Source organism: Cibotium barometz, chromosome 16 (genome assembly GCF_041138505.1).
Source record: "Cibotium barometz isolate CiBa-2024 chromosome 16, ASM4113850v1, whole genome shotgun sequence".
Taxonomy (NCBI): domain Eukaryota; kingdom Viridiplantae; phylum Streptophyta; class Polypodiopsida; order Cyatheales; family Cibotiaceae; genus Cibotium; species Cibotium barometz.
Window position 1 is genome coordinate 26,085,496 of NC_141061.1, and position 13,896 is coordinate 26,099,391.

The 13,896-nt window shown below is 40.3% G+C and overlaps 1 protein-coding gene across 1 annotated transcript; it reads left to right on the forward strand.

The window, feature by feature from the left end:
- Positions 1-9,805: 9,805 nt before the first annotated feature.
- On the forward strand, positions 9,806-11,716 carry LOC147630498 (uncharacterized). The gene is made up of 2 exons (XM_086810384.1): positions 9,806-10,950; positions 11,190-11,716. The coding sequence occupies exons 1-2, from the start codon at positions 10,225-10,227 to the stop codon at positions 11,577-11,579; spliced, it is 1,116 nt and encodes a 371-aa protein (XP_086666510.1). The 5' UTR covers positions 9,806-10,224; the 3' UTR covers positions 11,580-11,716.
- Positions 11,717-13,896: the final 2,180 nt, after the last annotated feature.

Consider the following 13,896-nt stretch of genomic DNA (forward strand, 5'->3'; position numbering starts at 1 on the left):
ATCCTTGAAACTCTTCTTGACATAATCCATAAAGACATATGGTAGGTGATCTGAAAACCTGAGCTGATTTTTTACAGTAAAGACAAGGAGACTTTCAGTTGCCTCCTTTACTTATGTTATACATGCACTTAAGGGTTTTCAGATCACCTGCCATATGCCACTCCACTTGAAAGTCACCTTTGCCTGCAGCATGGAGATGCTCTCCTTGCACTTGCCTTTTGAATATTGTTGGTATTTCTGTGTGGTGAAACACCCAGTTTAGTGTTTCATGGTCTTATGTCTTTACCTGTGATGATTACAAAACCAAAATGTTAGCATACCTCAACGGAGCCTAACCACCATATGTGTTTTTCAAATTGCACACACTGAAATACTTTGAACTCACTTCAGTCAATGATGTATCAAGTGCTCGATTCATTAATGTAATAGTAACCCTTTTCATTTTTTTCTCCTTTACCAGCTCGCACTCGTCCAATTTGATAACAAATATCAAAATGCCTTTGCACTCTTCAAATGTTAAACCATAAAACTCGAGTATCTTCGACTGCAAGACAACTTAGTATTCAGCATCATGAAAGGTGTGCAAAGGGTCACATGACCACCTCACACCCAAATCCAGGTCAGGAAGGTGTCAATTTTGAGAAACTACTAATTAGGAAAAAAGGGAGCTCATTTTGGGGCCTTTTAGAAGAGAGCAAAAATAGGCTCTCAACCAATCAGGAGTGGGCCAATGTTACGTTGAAAATTCAACAAAAGAAGATGAAAATAAGAAAAATAAATAATACTGTATGTTCGTAGAAGCGTGTCACATTAATAAGGTGATCCAATTTGAATCTTTAAAAAATTATTTTCTGTGCAGAATTTGGTGATTCTGACACCGCAAACGCGTCCGGAACGGCCCAAAACCCCAAAAATGGCAATGGAAACGTTGGAATCGGACATCCGGAGGCCCGGAAACGGCCAAAAAAGGCCCCAAAAGTGGATTTGCAGATAAACGCGATTTGGTACCTTCTTAGGCCCGGAAACGGCCAAAAAAGGCCCCAAAAGTGGATTTGCAGATAAACGCGATTTGGTACCTTCTTCCCGGGAAGAAGGTACCAAATCGCGTTTATCTGCAAATCCACTTTTGGGGCCTTTTTTGGCCGTTTCCGGGCCTCCGGATGTCCCGGGAAGAAGGTACCAAATCGCGTTTATCTGCAAATCCACTTTTGGGGCCTTTTTTGGCCGTTTCCGGGCCTCCGGATGTCCGATTCCAGCGTTTCCAGTGCCGTTTTTAGGGTTTTGGGCCGTTCCAGACGCGTCTGCGATGTCAAAATCACCAAATTCTGCACAGAAAAGTGTTGCTCTTATATAAACATTGAATGTAAAGCATGTGAAAGAGCGGCATAAAAACTAAAATTAGCAAGAAAACGCGATACGGGTTCTTAGAGAAAAGCAAAACAGTCTCTACGCATTTTCATGCTAATTCCTCTATTCAACATAAATGCAGCTCGATATATTATTCATCAACAAAATTCATGACATTAAGGTGACAATTTTGACAAACTGCACTAAGACAGAAAATTAGCACGAAAACGCGATATGGGGTCTTTAGGAAAACTAAAACTCTCTCTGCGCATTTTCATGCAAATTTTCCAAAGGAAGAAATAGGGACATCTGAATAACCCTCCAGACATTCTCTTGTGTCCTAGCAAACACCAAGTCATTGGATCATACATCATGCAGGGAATTCATGTGTAGATGAGTGAGTCGATCTTTGCAGGAAGGGACTGTCAAGAAATTTAACTCGGTTAAGAGAACATAGATCTAGAACAGCATGCATAGATATAGAATAACATTGAAAAACCACAGCTGACCCTCGTGCTTTACAGTGCTTCTTGACTTCTGGAGTGGGTGGAGCTCTGGAGTGGTGTTGGATGAGGATGGAAGGGTGTTGGATGAGTAGGAGGAGAGGGGGACTATGGGCTCAGGAGGGAACAATGAGGCATAGTGGGAAGGATGAGGATGGATGATGAGGAGGAGAAAGAAAGTATGCAGGAAAGTGTGGGCTGAGCAGGGAAGAGTGAGGCGCAGGAGGGAATCCAAGAAGCATTTATAAATGGCACAAATTCCAAGGCAGTAAGGGTCACATCCAAACATGTCAGAATTCAATTTCCTAGGGTGCGTGGGTCCCACCCACAGTGTGAGATACGACTTGTACCCCGCACGTGTGGTATTTATTAGAGTGTCTCCCTTCCTACTCTCCATCATCAGCATCCTCTTCATCACAGAGTACACTCAGATTACAGAGGCATCATTGAGACTACAGAGGCACCACTAAGACCACAGAGAAGCATTACTCAGACTACAGAGGCAGCACCTTCATCGTCTAGCACATCCAGAGACAGCCTGCAGGTTAGTACAACTCAAACTTTCTTGTCCTGCATACTTTTAACTATTCAAACAAGTTTCTGTCTGAATGGGGAATAGCCAAACATCTGCGTCATTGAAATGGCCTTGTTTTATACACTTACAAACACAAACCATTAGGAAAGCCAAAAGTTCCTTTTTGTAGGCATGCAAGACACCCTTTACATATTTTTTACAACATGATCAAGTAGAAAATCTCAAGAATAGGGCTGAGGGATTGCCCTTTTGGTTATTTCCTGCTCATCATACAAATTTGCATGAAAACGCGAGGACTGGTGTTTGCTCTTCCTTGAGTGTCATAATCGCGTTTTCATGCAAATCTGCATTTTGGCCTTTTTCTTTACACACTGAGAACTTCTGAAGCATTTCATGACCTGTTCTTCCAAGTTTCGGTTTCTACAACTACAATTTTTTTGTCTTTCCATACAGTTACAAGAACAAACCAGTAGGAAAGCCAAAAGTTCTCATATTTCTTTCACACAATCTGAGATAGAATTTCCTTGATGTAGGCATGAGATAAACCCTCTTCATAATTTGCAACACCATCCTCAAGTATAAAATCTCAAGATTTGCATGTAAATGCGAGGGAGAGTGTTTGATGTTTTTGAAGTAGCATAATTGCGTTTTCAATCAAATGTCTGTATGAAATTTTTTTGTGTCACTTTGAGGACTTTTGATGCATTCCAAAGGGTGCAATTGGCCTGTGATGCCATGCCAATAGATCCAGATTGCTGCAAAGGTCCTAAATTTAGGGAAGTTTTAAATTTGCATGAAAACGCGAGGAGAGGCCGTTTAGATTTCCATACTGCCCATATCGCGTTTTCATGCAAATAACTGCTAGATTGCTAGATGCTCTTGACCATTGCCCCCCAAATGTGAATCTTTTAGATTCAATTGAACCAGCAGTTTTAGAGGTAGAAATCTTTTCCTTATAAGGATCCTTATTTCAGTTTTATTTTTGATTTGTTCCAATCTTTAATTTCTGACCTATCTTTTCAAATTTTCAGGCTCCACAACAAGTTGATCCAAATAGTTGTGGCTAGAGACTATTGATCCATGCTAAGTACGTGCTTGCAAGCTACTTTGAGCTTCATCAGCCAGAGATTGTAAGAAGCTTATTCCTCTTTGAGCTTAAATATAATTTATAGTGGCACAAAGTAGTTAGAAGTATATGTAAATGCTCATGTCTTTTATTGCAGATGAGGAAAGACAGCTTTGGCTCTGACTATGTGTATAGTTTTAGAGCAGACACAATTTTGAAGCTCTTGAACCATCCCTCCTCCAAACCAGCTGTGCAAGATACATTTGAGGTTGGTGAGAGTTCTAAAGACCATGGTGGTGTCATTCATCTAGATGCAGATGATTTGGAGGAGAAGACACAAGGACATGGAGATGTAGGTATCCCACCAAATTTTGTAAAGGAAAAGGTGGAGGAGCAGCAAACAAAAGTTGAACAGGCAGCTGCTGGTCAGGCAGGATGAGGAGGACAAACAACCAAGTGGACTTGGAGTGGAGAGCTTCCAGATCCCAGGCCTTGAAGACCTTGAAGATGCAGTGGAGACCTCGGGGCTCCAAAATCTTAGTGGGGATATTGACCAAGGACAACCTGATGATCATTTGGGATGATTTGGAATGATTATTTGTATAACATTCTTTTAATCTAGTGATGCTTATATGATTTGGGATGACTATGTATAAAATTAAAATGGAAGATGATTTGCAAATGAATCCCTCTATCTCCATAGACTTGTCATGATATTTATAAATAGATTTAAATGTATGAAAAGAGAGAGAGAGAGAGAGAGAGAGAGAGAGAGAGAGAGAGAGAGAGAGAGAGAGAAAGCATTTAGTAATTTGGTTTAAAATTGATCAATATATTAACAATGTCATTGTAAATCTTAACAAGTGGAGATCCTAACCAAGAGCAGCTACAAGATCATTTGGGATGATTATATGTATTGACTTCTTTGAATCTAGTAATATATTAATCAAATGAAAGATGTTTTGCAACTGATACCCTCTATCTCCATAGACTTGACATGATATTTATAAATGTACGAAGAGAGAGAGACACTTTGAAAGCATGTAGACATTTGGAATAAAATTGATCACTTTATTAACAATGTCATTGTACAGATCCCAGCCGAGGACCAAAAGGTCATTGACTCTTTCCTGTACTCGCTCTTCATTCGAGCTTACAAAGAATGTTGAGCAGTCCAATGTGTCTGACTGTCACAAAAAAAAAAGCATTTGCAGACTCAATGCAAGAGCTTTCCCTCGCATGACCATCCACATCATCAATTGTTGTCTCCACAGCAACCTAGAGAGCAAGGGTTGATAAGGTTTGAGAATCAATATATTATTTGACTTTCATAGCAGTGTAGAAAAACTGAACAAAATATATGTTCTTTAGTACCTCCAATGATCAATTTAGCTGGATGTCAATAATCCCATCGGGGATATCTCCGCATTGAATTATACTTTCCCTCCTTTGAAGAACCTGTTAAGATGGTTGTTAAAAAATCACTAGAGTTGATTAATGAATTAAATAAACACAGTAAGTTTACCTTCTTGTTGTTGAGCAGCACGAATGCAAATCCTGCTGAAATTGTTCTGTTTGCCTCCATATGAATGTCGTGCCGCAATTGAGCAAGTGTACATTTCTGTCTGACTGATATAAAACTCACCAAGTTTCCATTCTCATTCACAGTAATGTCAATTGATACATTGTCAGGAGCAAACCCGTTTCGGTCTTGATCTAACAGAACAAGTTTATTTTCAATCATGGCAACAGGGCTAAGGTAAAAGTTAAGAAAACACCTAGATATTTGTGGCTTTTTGGGTTGTCCTCACCACTGCCTCCTTCCAAGCCTGTCGAGAACACAATCCAATCTAAATTCCGAGCATTAAAAAAATCAAAAGCAGGCTTCTTCCAAACCTGTCGAACACAATCCAATCTAAAACCTGAGCATCAGAAAAATCAAAAGCAGGTACCTTTTACAAAACAATACAATTTAAAATGGAAGCGCTTATAAAATGAAAGTGCTCATCTTGGCGAAGCAAAGTGCTCATTTCGTATAAGGATATGCAGCAGTTGCACTATCGTGTCGGCACTCAAAGTATACAGGCGAGTGGATCTGATTCAAAGATTAAACATTGAAAATAATTAAAAACCGTATAGATAAAAATAAAGAAATACAAGCATGAGAATCATTTTGGCAAAGAACGCAAACTTTTGTCCTTGAATGTTTCAGATTGGAGGGCTAGCCATGCCTCTAGGTGCAAGATGAAGGTTGGAAGAGAGCAGGTGAGAGAGAGAAGGAAGGGCGCCGGAAGACTAGTTTGGGAGGGGAGAGTAGTTTGGGAGGGAAACCTAGTTTCAGTAAGTAGTTTTTTTTGAAAAAGACATCAATGTCAGACTCAAAATCGTGATAGTATCTTTAGTTTTTTTTTTAAAGACCTTGTCAGACTCAAAATCGTTATAGTATCTTGAACATTAACTATGGCACGCTTCTACGAACATAAAGTACTATTTGTTTTTCTTATTTTCACTTGTTTTTGGTGAAATTTCAACGTTACGTTGGCCCTCTCTTCATTGGTTGAGAGACTATTTTTCCAAATCCTAAAACGCCCCAAAATGAGCTCCCTTTTTCCTAATGGGTGGGCTAAAGCCTGGTCAATGGTACAACCCATCACCTGGAATTTTCCTTCAAATTACAAACCTTTCCAATCGAGGTTACCATCTTCACAAATCAATGATCTCCATTCCTTAGTGCCAAAGATATCTTAGCCTTGCAAGTCGACGTAATTCTTTCAATCCTTGCCAACAAGTACCTACTTCAACAAAAAGCGGTAGCTTAATAAGAGTCTATTTGACTCAATTCTTATACTTTATGTATATCTGCTTCATAAGAAAACTTAAATATACATAAAAACATAAAAAGCACACTTAAATATATATAAAAACAAAAAAAAGCACATGGGAAGAAGTATGCAAGAATAGGTCCTACTCAACAACGTTTGACAAGAATCTTGCCACACAAAGGAACATCATCGAAGGTCGATTTCTTTAAATGATAAATGTCGCTTCAATGAATCAAATGAGGAATTGAAAGTCACCATCTCGTTCTGATGATTATGTCTACGTTCCACCGGATCCTTCCCTCTCTTCTCTCCCGTTATTAACATCTCTTAGCATCCGCACTAACACAAATCACATGTAACCTTTCTTATGATTGCCACAAACAAAGTGAGTAAAAAACACCCAAAAAAAACATGCTTACACAAATATAAAACTGCAATCATTCGCAAAAAACCCCACCCCCCCACCCCGTTAGGAATTCCCAAAAAAATACTAACCTTTTCATTTACTAACTAACCTTTCTTATTCTTTCCAGAGGAACAAAAGACCATTGAACATCAATCAACATCAAAGCCATCTACAAGTATGTCAATTCTCCCCACACAAAGGTCTTCAAACGCGATCACGAGGATGCAATTGCCATCAGGAAGGGGGGAATGTTCACCCATTCCTAGGGTTAACAAGAACTACCACCATTATCTTACATCAAGGAGTCAAGGTAGATACATTCAAGATATGAAGCAATAGTGTCCAAATCTATAATTTGGATGGGCGCCTGTAATGGTGTGATAGAGTATTTATGGCGATTCCCGCTTCAAGAGCGTGTGATAGCAAGTTAGGATGAAGAACCAAGTGATGTACTTCATGGATATATTATGAGAGTAGTCATTGTAATAGCATTAGGCCTCTTATGAGCCTAAAGTGCCCGGCCAACCACAGTTTAAGTGAGTGTGAACACTTATGGCCATGTATATAAGTGAATTTCTCTCATAATACAACATACTCTCCCATTGTACAATGGAGTCTTCTTGCTAATCTCTCTCTCTAATACATGCTAGCGAGTGTGTGTGAGTGATGTGAGATGAGAGGAGGGACAAGTACCTGTAGTGCAAAGCGACGGTGTGACAATGCCACGGGAGGTGCAGTGGAATTGCTTCTCAAGGAGTTGTAGAGCTTGGAGACCTCAAGGGTTATGAGCTCGGCCATTGGAAAGATCCTCTCATGATAGTTGCAGTTCACCAGGTAATCCCTTGTTGGATGTGTTTCAAGGGGGGTTAGGGTGAGCCATAATAGTCGTGGAAGTGGAGCTACACACATGAGAGGGGAGATTGCACCCAATCCTGTCTTGATGGTGATGTTGTTCTATCTCTCTTGTTTTTGCTATGTTATACTCTTTCATATCAATTTGATGCAAGTCTATGCTTTAATCTTGAAGTATTTGTAAGCTTTTAATTATTTCTTCAAGAAGTACAAAGAGGTACTGTGACAACCTTTTCAATTTTGGTAAAATTGAGAGGAATGCAGTCCTCACTTTCTCATATTCTTGAATGTTCATCTTCTTCTCTCTCTCTCTCTCTCTCTCTCTCTCTCTCTCTCTCTCCTGATTGGAATTTTTTTCCCTTGTCATACCTTTTGACTTATTTGATTGTTCACTATAGGCTTATTGCTTCAATGAAGAACAAGTGTGATCACTATTGATTTGTTGTAACATCTACAAGTTTTCTATTGCACGTCTTTTCATTAAAGCAATTGGTTGCTTCAATGAAGAACAAGTGTGATCACTATTGATTTGTTGTAACATCTACAAGTTTTCTATTGCACGTCTTTTCATTAAAGCAATTGGTTGCAAGTTTTATCGCATTTCTTTTCTTTAACAAGTATTCATGTGCATGCATGTCATGACAGGTATGCGTGTCTCGGTGGCACTCCCCTCAAGTGTCAATGTGGAAAAAAAAAATTCTTTTGCATGACCAAGGAGGAGTATAATTATATGTGTGGTCTCAGTATGTTGGGGAAAAATCCACGCATCCTTGGAGATGAAGACATCACTTCCTAGGATTGGCTAACAGTTTTGATAGAGATTCCGAAGGGAGGGGAAAAAATAAAGTGTAAGAATGTGAAGGTAGATTTTTAACCCAAGTTTTACACGTTGTATACACAAGTGTATCAAGAACCCCTGACTAACTTGGAAGTGTCGGTTACATTTTCACAGGGCTTTGTTTATGAGCACTTAAGGGCCTGCCAATTGGGCTTCATTTGTGGAGAGTGTAATGACAAACATTGTTAAGTCTAGCAAGATAGAGAGCAAGAAACAAAGATGGAGACATTTTTATGGCATTCTGGTGCCTTCAAGGCTTAGAGAAGAAGGGCCAGCTTAGTATGTGAAAGTGGAAGAAGCTCCCTTGGATTTTTTAAGGGTGCTTTATTCTTAGGTCAACTTGTAGCTTGGCTTGATTATTAGGGGTGACAATGACAAGGAAGTTGAGAATGCAAAGGGTCTCCTTTTAAAGAAGAAGTTTAACATGAAGGATTTAGGTGAGTTGAGATTCATACTTTAAGTGTGTTCACAGTACGGTGCCTACAGCTACTAAGTTGCCTATTGCATATAAAACGCTTAATAATCTCATAATACATCTACAAAGATCATTAGGAAATTCATCCTAGCTTGCTGGGCACCACACACTCTTGGACTGGGAATCGAATCACCATAAATATTACATCAGACCATTACAAGTGCATTTCTGAGTTGTTAATATGGATACCATTGCTTCATAGAATTGTGCTTCATGGCTTGATCGTACATTCTTTTGATGTATCCATGTTTGCTCTTTGGTGTGTCTATCTTTGCTTTGTAGTGTAGATTATTAGTGTCAGCATCATCTAGTAACCAATAAAATTTGAAGGGGGAGATGTAGAATAGGAATGAAAAGATATGTTGTACAACAACGACATGTGAGGCACCTACAAAATGAAGTGAGAGATAAAAAAGTAGAAAGGACCTCCATAAAACGTACGTTGTAAATAGTTATTTTTTGCGGGGTGTCTGCCCGTTTTTGAGCATTTTGGTCGTAAATTACTTGCAAAGGTTCAAAATTTCTTACAAAAAATTTACATTAAAGTAAAGTAAAAACTTGCTATATTTCACCACACCAGTCAATTTTGAAGGGCAATTTTGAAGGGCAATGGTGCGTGTCAAAAATCAACGCTGTTGTAAGTAGTTGAATGCCATAGCATGTGCTATGCACATGGAGTTCGAAGTTGACACATTATACGATGCACCTTGGCTTCTTTATGATTGCCATGGGATGGCCTTTCTCGTGGGAATTGTTTATGCACGAGCACACTTATTTTGGAAAATTAAAGCAACAGGCCAACAGCGTGTATCATGCACGAGCAAGTTGTTAATACATGAACACTTATTTACTCAAATCAAAGCAAAAGCGTGTATCATGCATGCATTGTCAAGACCTTGTGATGGTGTGAAGAGAAAACAGAGATTTAGTCTCATTGCAGCTTCAAATACCCTAAGGTCTTGGGGGGGGAGAACTGCAGTTCTGGAAAATGACAAGCTGCAGAAGAATAGCCTAAATAATGTTTTCTCTTGTTTGAAATGAACGGCTCTACAATTTTTTACTTAAGAAACTAGACAAAGTGCGCTTTTAGGCACGAGCAATATTTGATCTGATTAGTATGTGCGGCCATAGCTGTTCATTAGATTTTTTTTTTTGACATAGATTCTAAGTTAGAATCCTTGCTGTTGGGGGTGTCGACTCTTGGGCTATATATAGCACCAAGATCACCCCAATCAAGAGCATTGCCTGCTAGCCCTTGCTCTTTACAAGATCACCTCCCTTTGCTCTTTACCAGTTCACCTCCCTTTGCTAATTAGTGAAGAACAGATCCTGCTTGAATTACCTCGTGCTCATAATCTTCCTAATTTGCATGCTAATACGATGGTTAGTGGGATTGTAGCCAGCCTTGACAGTGTCGTAGATGGCGGCGTTCAATGCTCCAGCTGGGCTGAGCTTGTGCACGAGATGTGGGCTCATGAGTTGGCCGAATTACGCCCTGGCTCCCCAATTGCTTCTCCACTCAGCTTTGACAATAGTACTGATGCTTCTTGCTTCTTGGAGAGCAACAACTGCAACAAATGCTGGCCACCCTTTAATGGTTGTAATGCCGCTTCTCTAGCTGCCCAACCTGTCGGAGCCGATGAAAACAGCAGTGATCGATTATCACTGTGCCCAAGCGCTTATAATCCAGCATCTAATCAGCGTGCGCCTCCTCCCGTCCTGCTTGATACCGGCCTCCTACGCCGGCTTCTGCTCAAATGGTCACGCCCCACCACATCCATCTTGCCACCCCCTCCAGCCAATCAGATGAGACCAACTGTACCAACTGCATCGCCACCATCCAAGCGTGCGAGCGCCACACGCAAACGGCCATCCAACGGCCTGGATCTCGACTCCAGCGGACAGCGTCTAAGTAAGGTACAGAAGACCCATCATATTCCGAATATCAGCAGAGCCGCGGCGCCAGCTCCGCCCTTCGACGCCATGCCCTCCAAGCGTGCACTTAAGACACCGCCCAGCAAGGTGTTTTGCGAGAGCCTTCGACGGAGGCAAATGACGGGCTTCCTCTCCAAACTCCGAACCTTGCTGCCCAAGGCCCTGCATCAGGTTACATTTTGCTCATTACACATGAGTGCCTATATCAATCTGCATGTATAGTCACCCTATCACACGTGCACATACACAAAATCTATCGAATGCGCATACATTGTGCCTATGGCATGTGCATATATACCGATGTGCATGTACACATGTGCATACATAGTGTCTATCGCATGTGCCATAATGTCTATCACATGTGCCAATACAGTGCTCACATGCTTCACTTGGCCAATTTTGCATTGCAGAAGGACCGATGCCTCATCATCGATGAAACATGTGATTACATTCAATTGCTCAAGAAACGGCTTCAAATCTTAAAGATAAAGATGTACATATTGAGCTCAATTCTCTGCCAAACAAATCAGAATTCAAAGCCTTTCCAACTAGGCGATGATCAGAACCAAGACTGTGAATTTCCAAGCCAAGTACAACTCTCAGTTTTGAAAGAGCATGACATGATTTTCATCACCATTGGCTGCTCTGAGAAAATCCATGGCCTATTCGCCAACATTCTAAGCATCTTAGAGCATCATGGATTGGATGTCACCAACGCCAGCCTTTCCGAAAGTGAAGTCGCTGTTGTGTATGCGTTTCAGGTGCAGTTGAGAAAAACGCTGGCTCATTCATATGAATGAAAGTGTTCTTGTCTGGTCATCAAGTTTTCAAGTAACTGTAAGTGTCTATAGTCCATTGTGTTCTTGGCAAAATCAAGACTCACCTTGATGTAAGCCTTCATTTTGAGGGATTCCATAATTAACTTTGGTGCTAATAAGCTTGCCCATGGCATTGTATGTTTTATCTTGCTTGCCATACCTGATGAGAACGTCCTGATTGTAACATTGCCTAAATAACTTGGTAGATGTATAATAGGTACTGCATTCTTTTGGGTCATCAGATAGGGCACATTTATAACTTTTTAACTTTTCACTAAAGGGCACATGTACATCTTACTCTGCTTCTTCTTTTTTGTGTGTATACAATTATGTCCTCCTCACACTTGTCAAAGCTTATCAATCTCCTCCTCACACTTCACATCTTCTCCCCTTCTTGTTTTCATGTAAGAAGAAGATAAGCAAGACGAATATTCTCTTTCTCCTCGTCTTCTTCTCATACTTTACACATACACATAGGAATGATGAGGAGGAAAGAGCATCTTCTTCTTCCACTTCAATGATTTACATGAAAACATGAAGGGGATAAGATGTGAAGTGTGAAGAGGAGATTGATGAGCTTTGACAAGTGTGAGGAGGACAAAATTGTATACACAAAAAGAAGACAAGGAGAAAGAGAATATTCGTCTTGCTCATCTTCTTCATTGCATATTATACTAAAATTACATCTATGCATAAGATCTTATGTACAAGCTCTTGTGCATAATATCTGATGTATAAACCTTCTATGCCTATGCCAGTGTAAAAGTTTTTATGCATAAGCTTTTATCCTTACTAGTGGGCAAACCCGTGCTTCGTATGTCTTTTGAGACCTCCAAATCAAAATTCTATCCGAACCTCCAAATTTTTACCACGTGAGGGCTTTGTGAAACTCTTCTTTTATATAATATATTATCGAGAAGAAAATATCAAGTGCATAAGCTCTCATGCATGAGGATTATGCATAATGTCTTATGTATAAGCCTTTATGCCTAAGTCTTATGATATTCATAAGCTCTTAAATGCAGAACTAATGCATAAGCTCTTATCACTACTAGATACAAAAAGATACTAGATACAAAAGATACTAGGGGCATAGCTATGCTAAAGTTACAAAAAAAATAAAAATTAAAAAATAAAAATTGCACAGTATCGTTAGTCCGCTAACATGTCTCATTAGATGTGGCATTTTTTCAGTGGCGTATTGAATATAATTTATAGACGTTGCGGCATAGCCACACAATTAACGTTTATGTTCCTTAAATCAAAAACCCCACGGCGCGCACCACCGATTCTGCCTGAAGCATAGAAGCCCGCAAGGTAGGCAAGTGGGCACAACACTTTGGGAGGGAAAACACAAACTCCGTACCCCCAAACTAGTTGACTCTCAATCTTTGGTCAATTTATCTCTTGACTACGAAGCCACAATAATTTTATGAGGCTTTGTTTTATTTTTCTTTCTTTCTTTTCTTTTCTCCCCAAAAGATCCTTCTATTAGTTTTACCTATTAAACAACCAAAATGGCCAAGTACAAATCTATCTCCAAAGGGAAACGCGAGTTAGGGGAGGATGCACTTCTTCTCTAGTTGGCCACTCTAAGAGGAGAAGGCTATGTCATATAATAGGGGGAGGGGAAAAAATCACACAGGTGGTCTATAATGCCAAGCGGGCTCGTCACTAGTGTCTATAAGAGAGGGACCATGCTGCCAGATTCTCCTCATGTAGTCAAAGCTGCCTTGAAGCTTCCCCCACTGACGTTACTATGAGGGTATGAATAATATCGAGCCAAATGCTCCAGATAGACTCCGCTCTAGCGGGGTGAGGGTGCCTTTGATGGCTTCACTACATCGAGCTCTCCATATATGCCATGCAACAATACGACTATATATCTCCCATCTCTGGCTAGAACCTCCGGTCCAATGACCAATAGGCGAAGCTAGAACTAGCATAATGGAAATACAAAGGTGAGAGACCTAAAGGACTAGTCCCCCGCCTTTCTCCTCATATGACATAATGATCACTGCCTCAATGGCCCGAGCAATAGTGTCCCACATAACAATACAGCCGATCCAAAGAGAAAATGTGTAGGATGCTAGACGTGTTGAGCCTTTGGGCAATCCCAAAGACAGTGACATTAAGACTCCTAGGGATGGCCACACTTTTAACATAATGCTAGTTTGCCTCCAATGGCCAACCAAGTGCCAACAGCTAACCTCCTATGTGCCAGCTATAATGTTGGTCTGCCCCCAATGGCCAACCAAGTGACAACAGCTAAGCTCCTATGTGCCAGTTGCTATTGCTG

Coding starts and splice junctions, on each gene's coding strand:
- LOC147630498 (XM_086810384.1), top strand. CDS start 10,225: ATGGTTAGTGGGATTGTAGCCAGCCTTGACAGTGTCGTAGATGGCGGC. Junction 10,951..11,189: donor TGCCCAAGGCCCTGCATCAG/GTTACATTTTGC, acceptor TTTGCATTGCAG/AAGGACCGATGCCTCATCAT.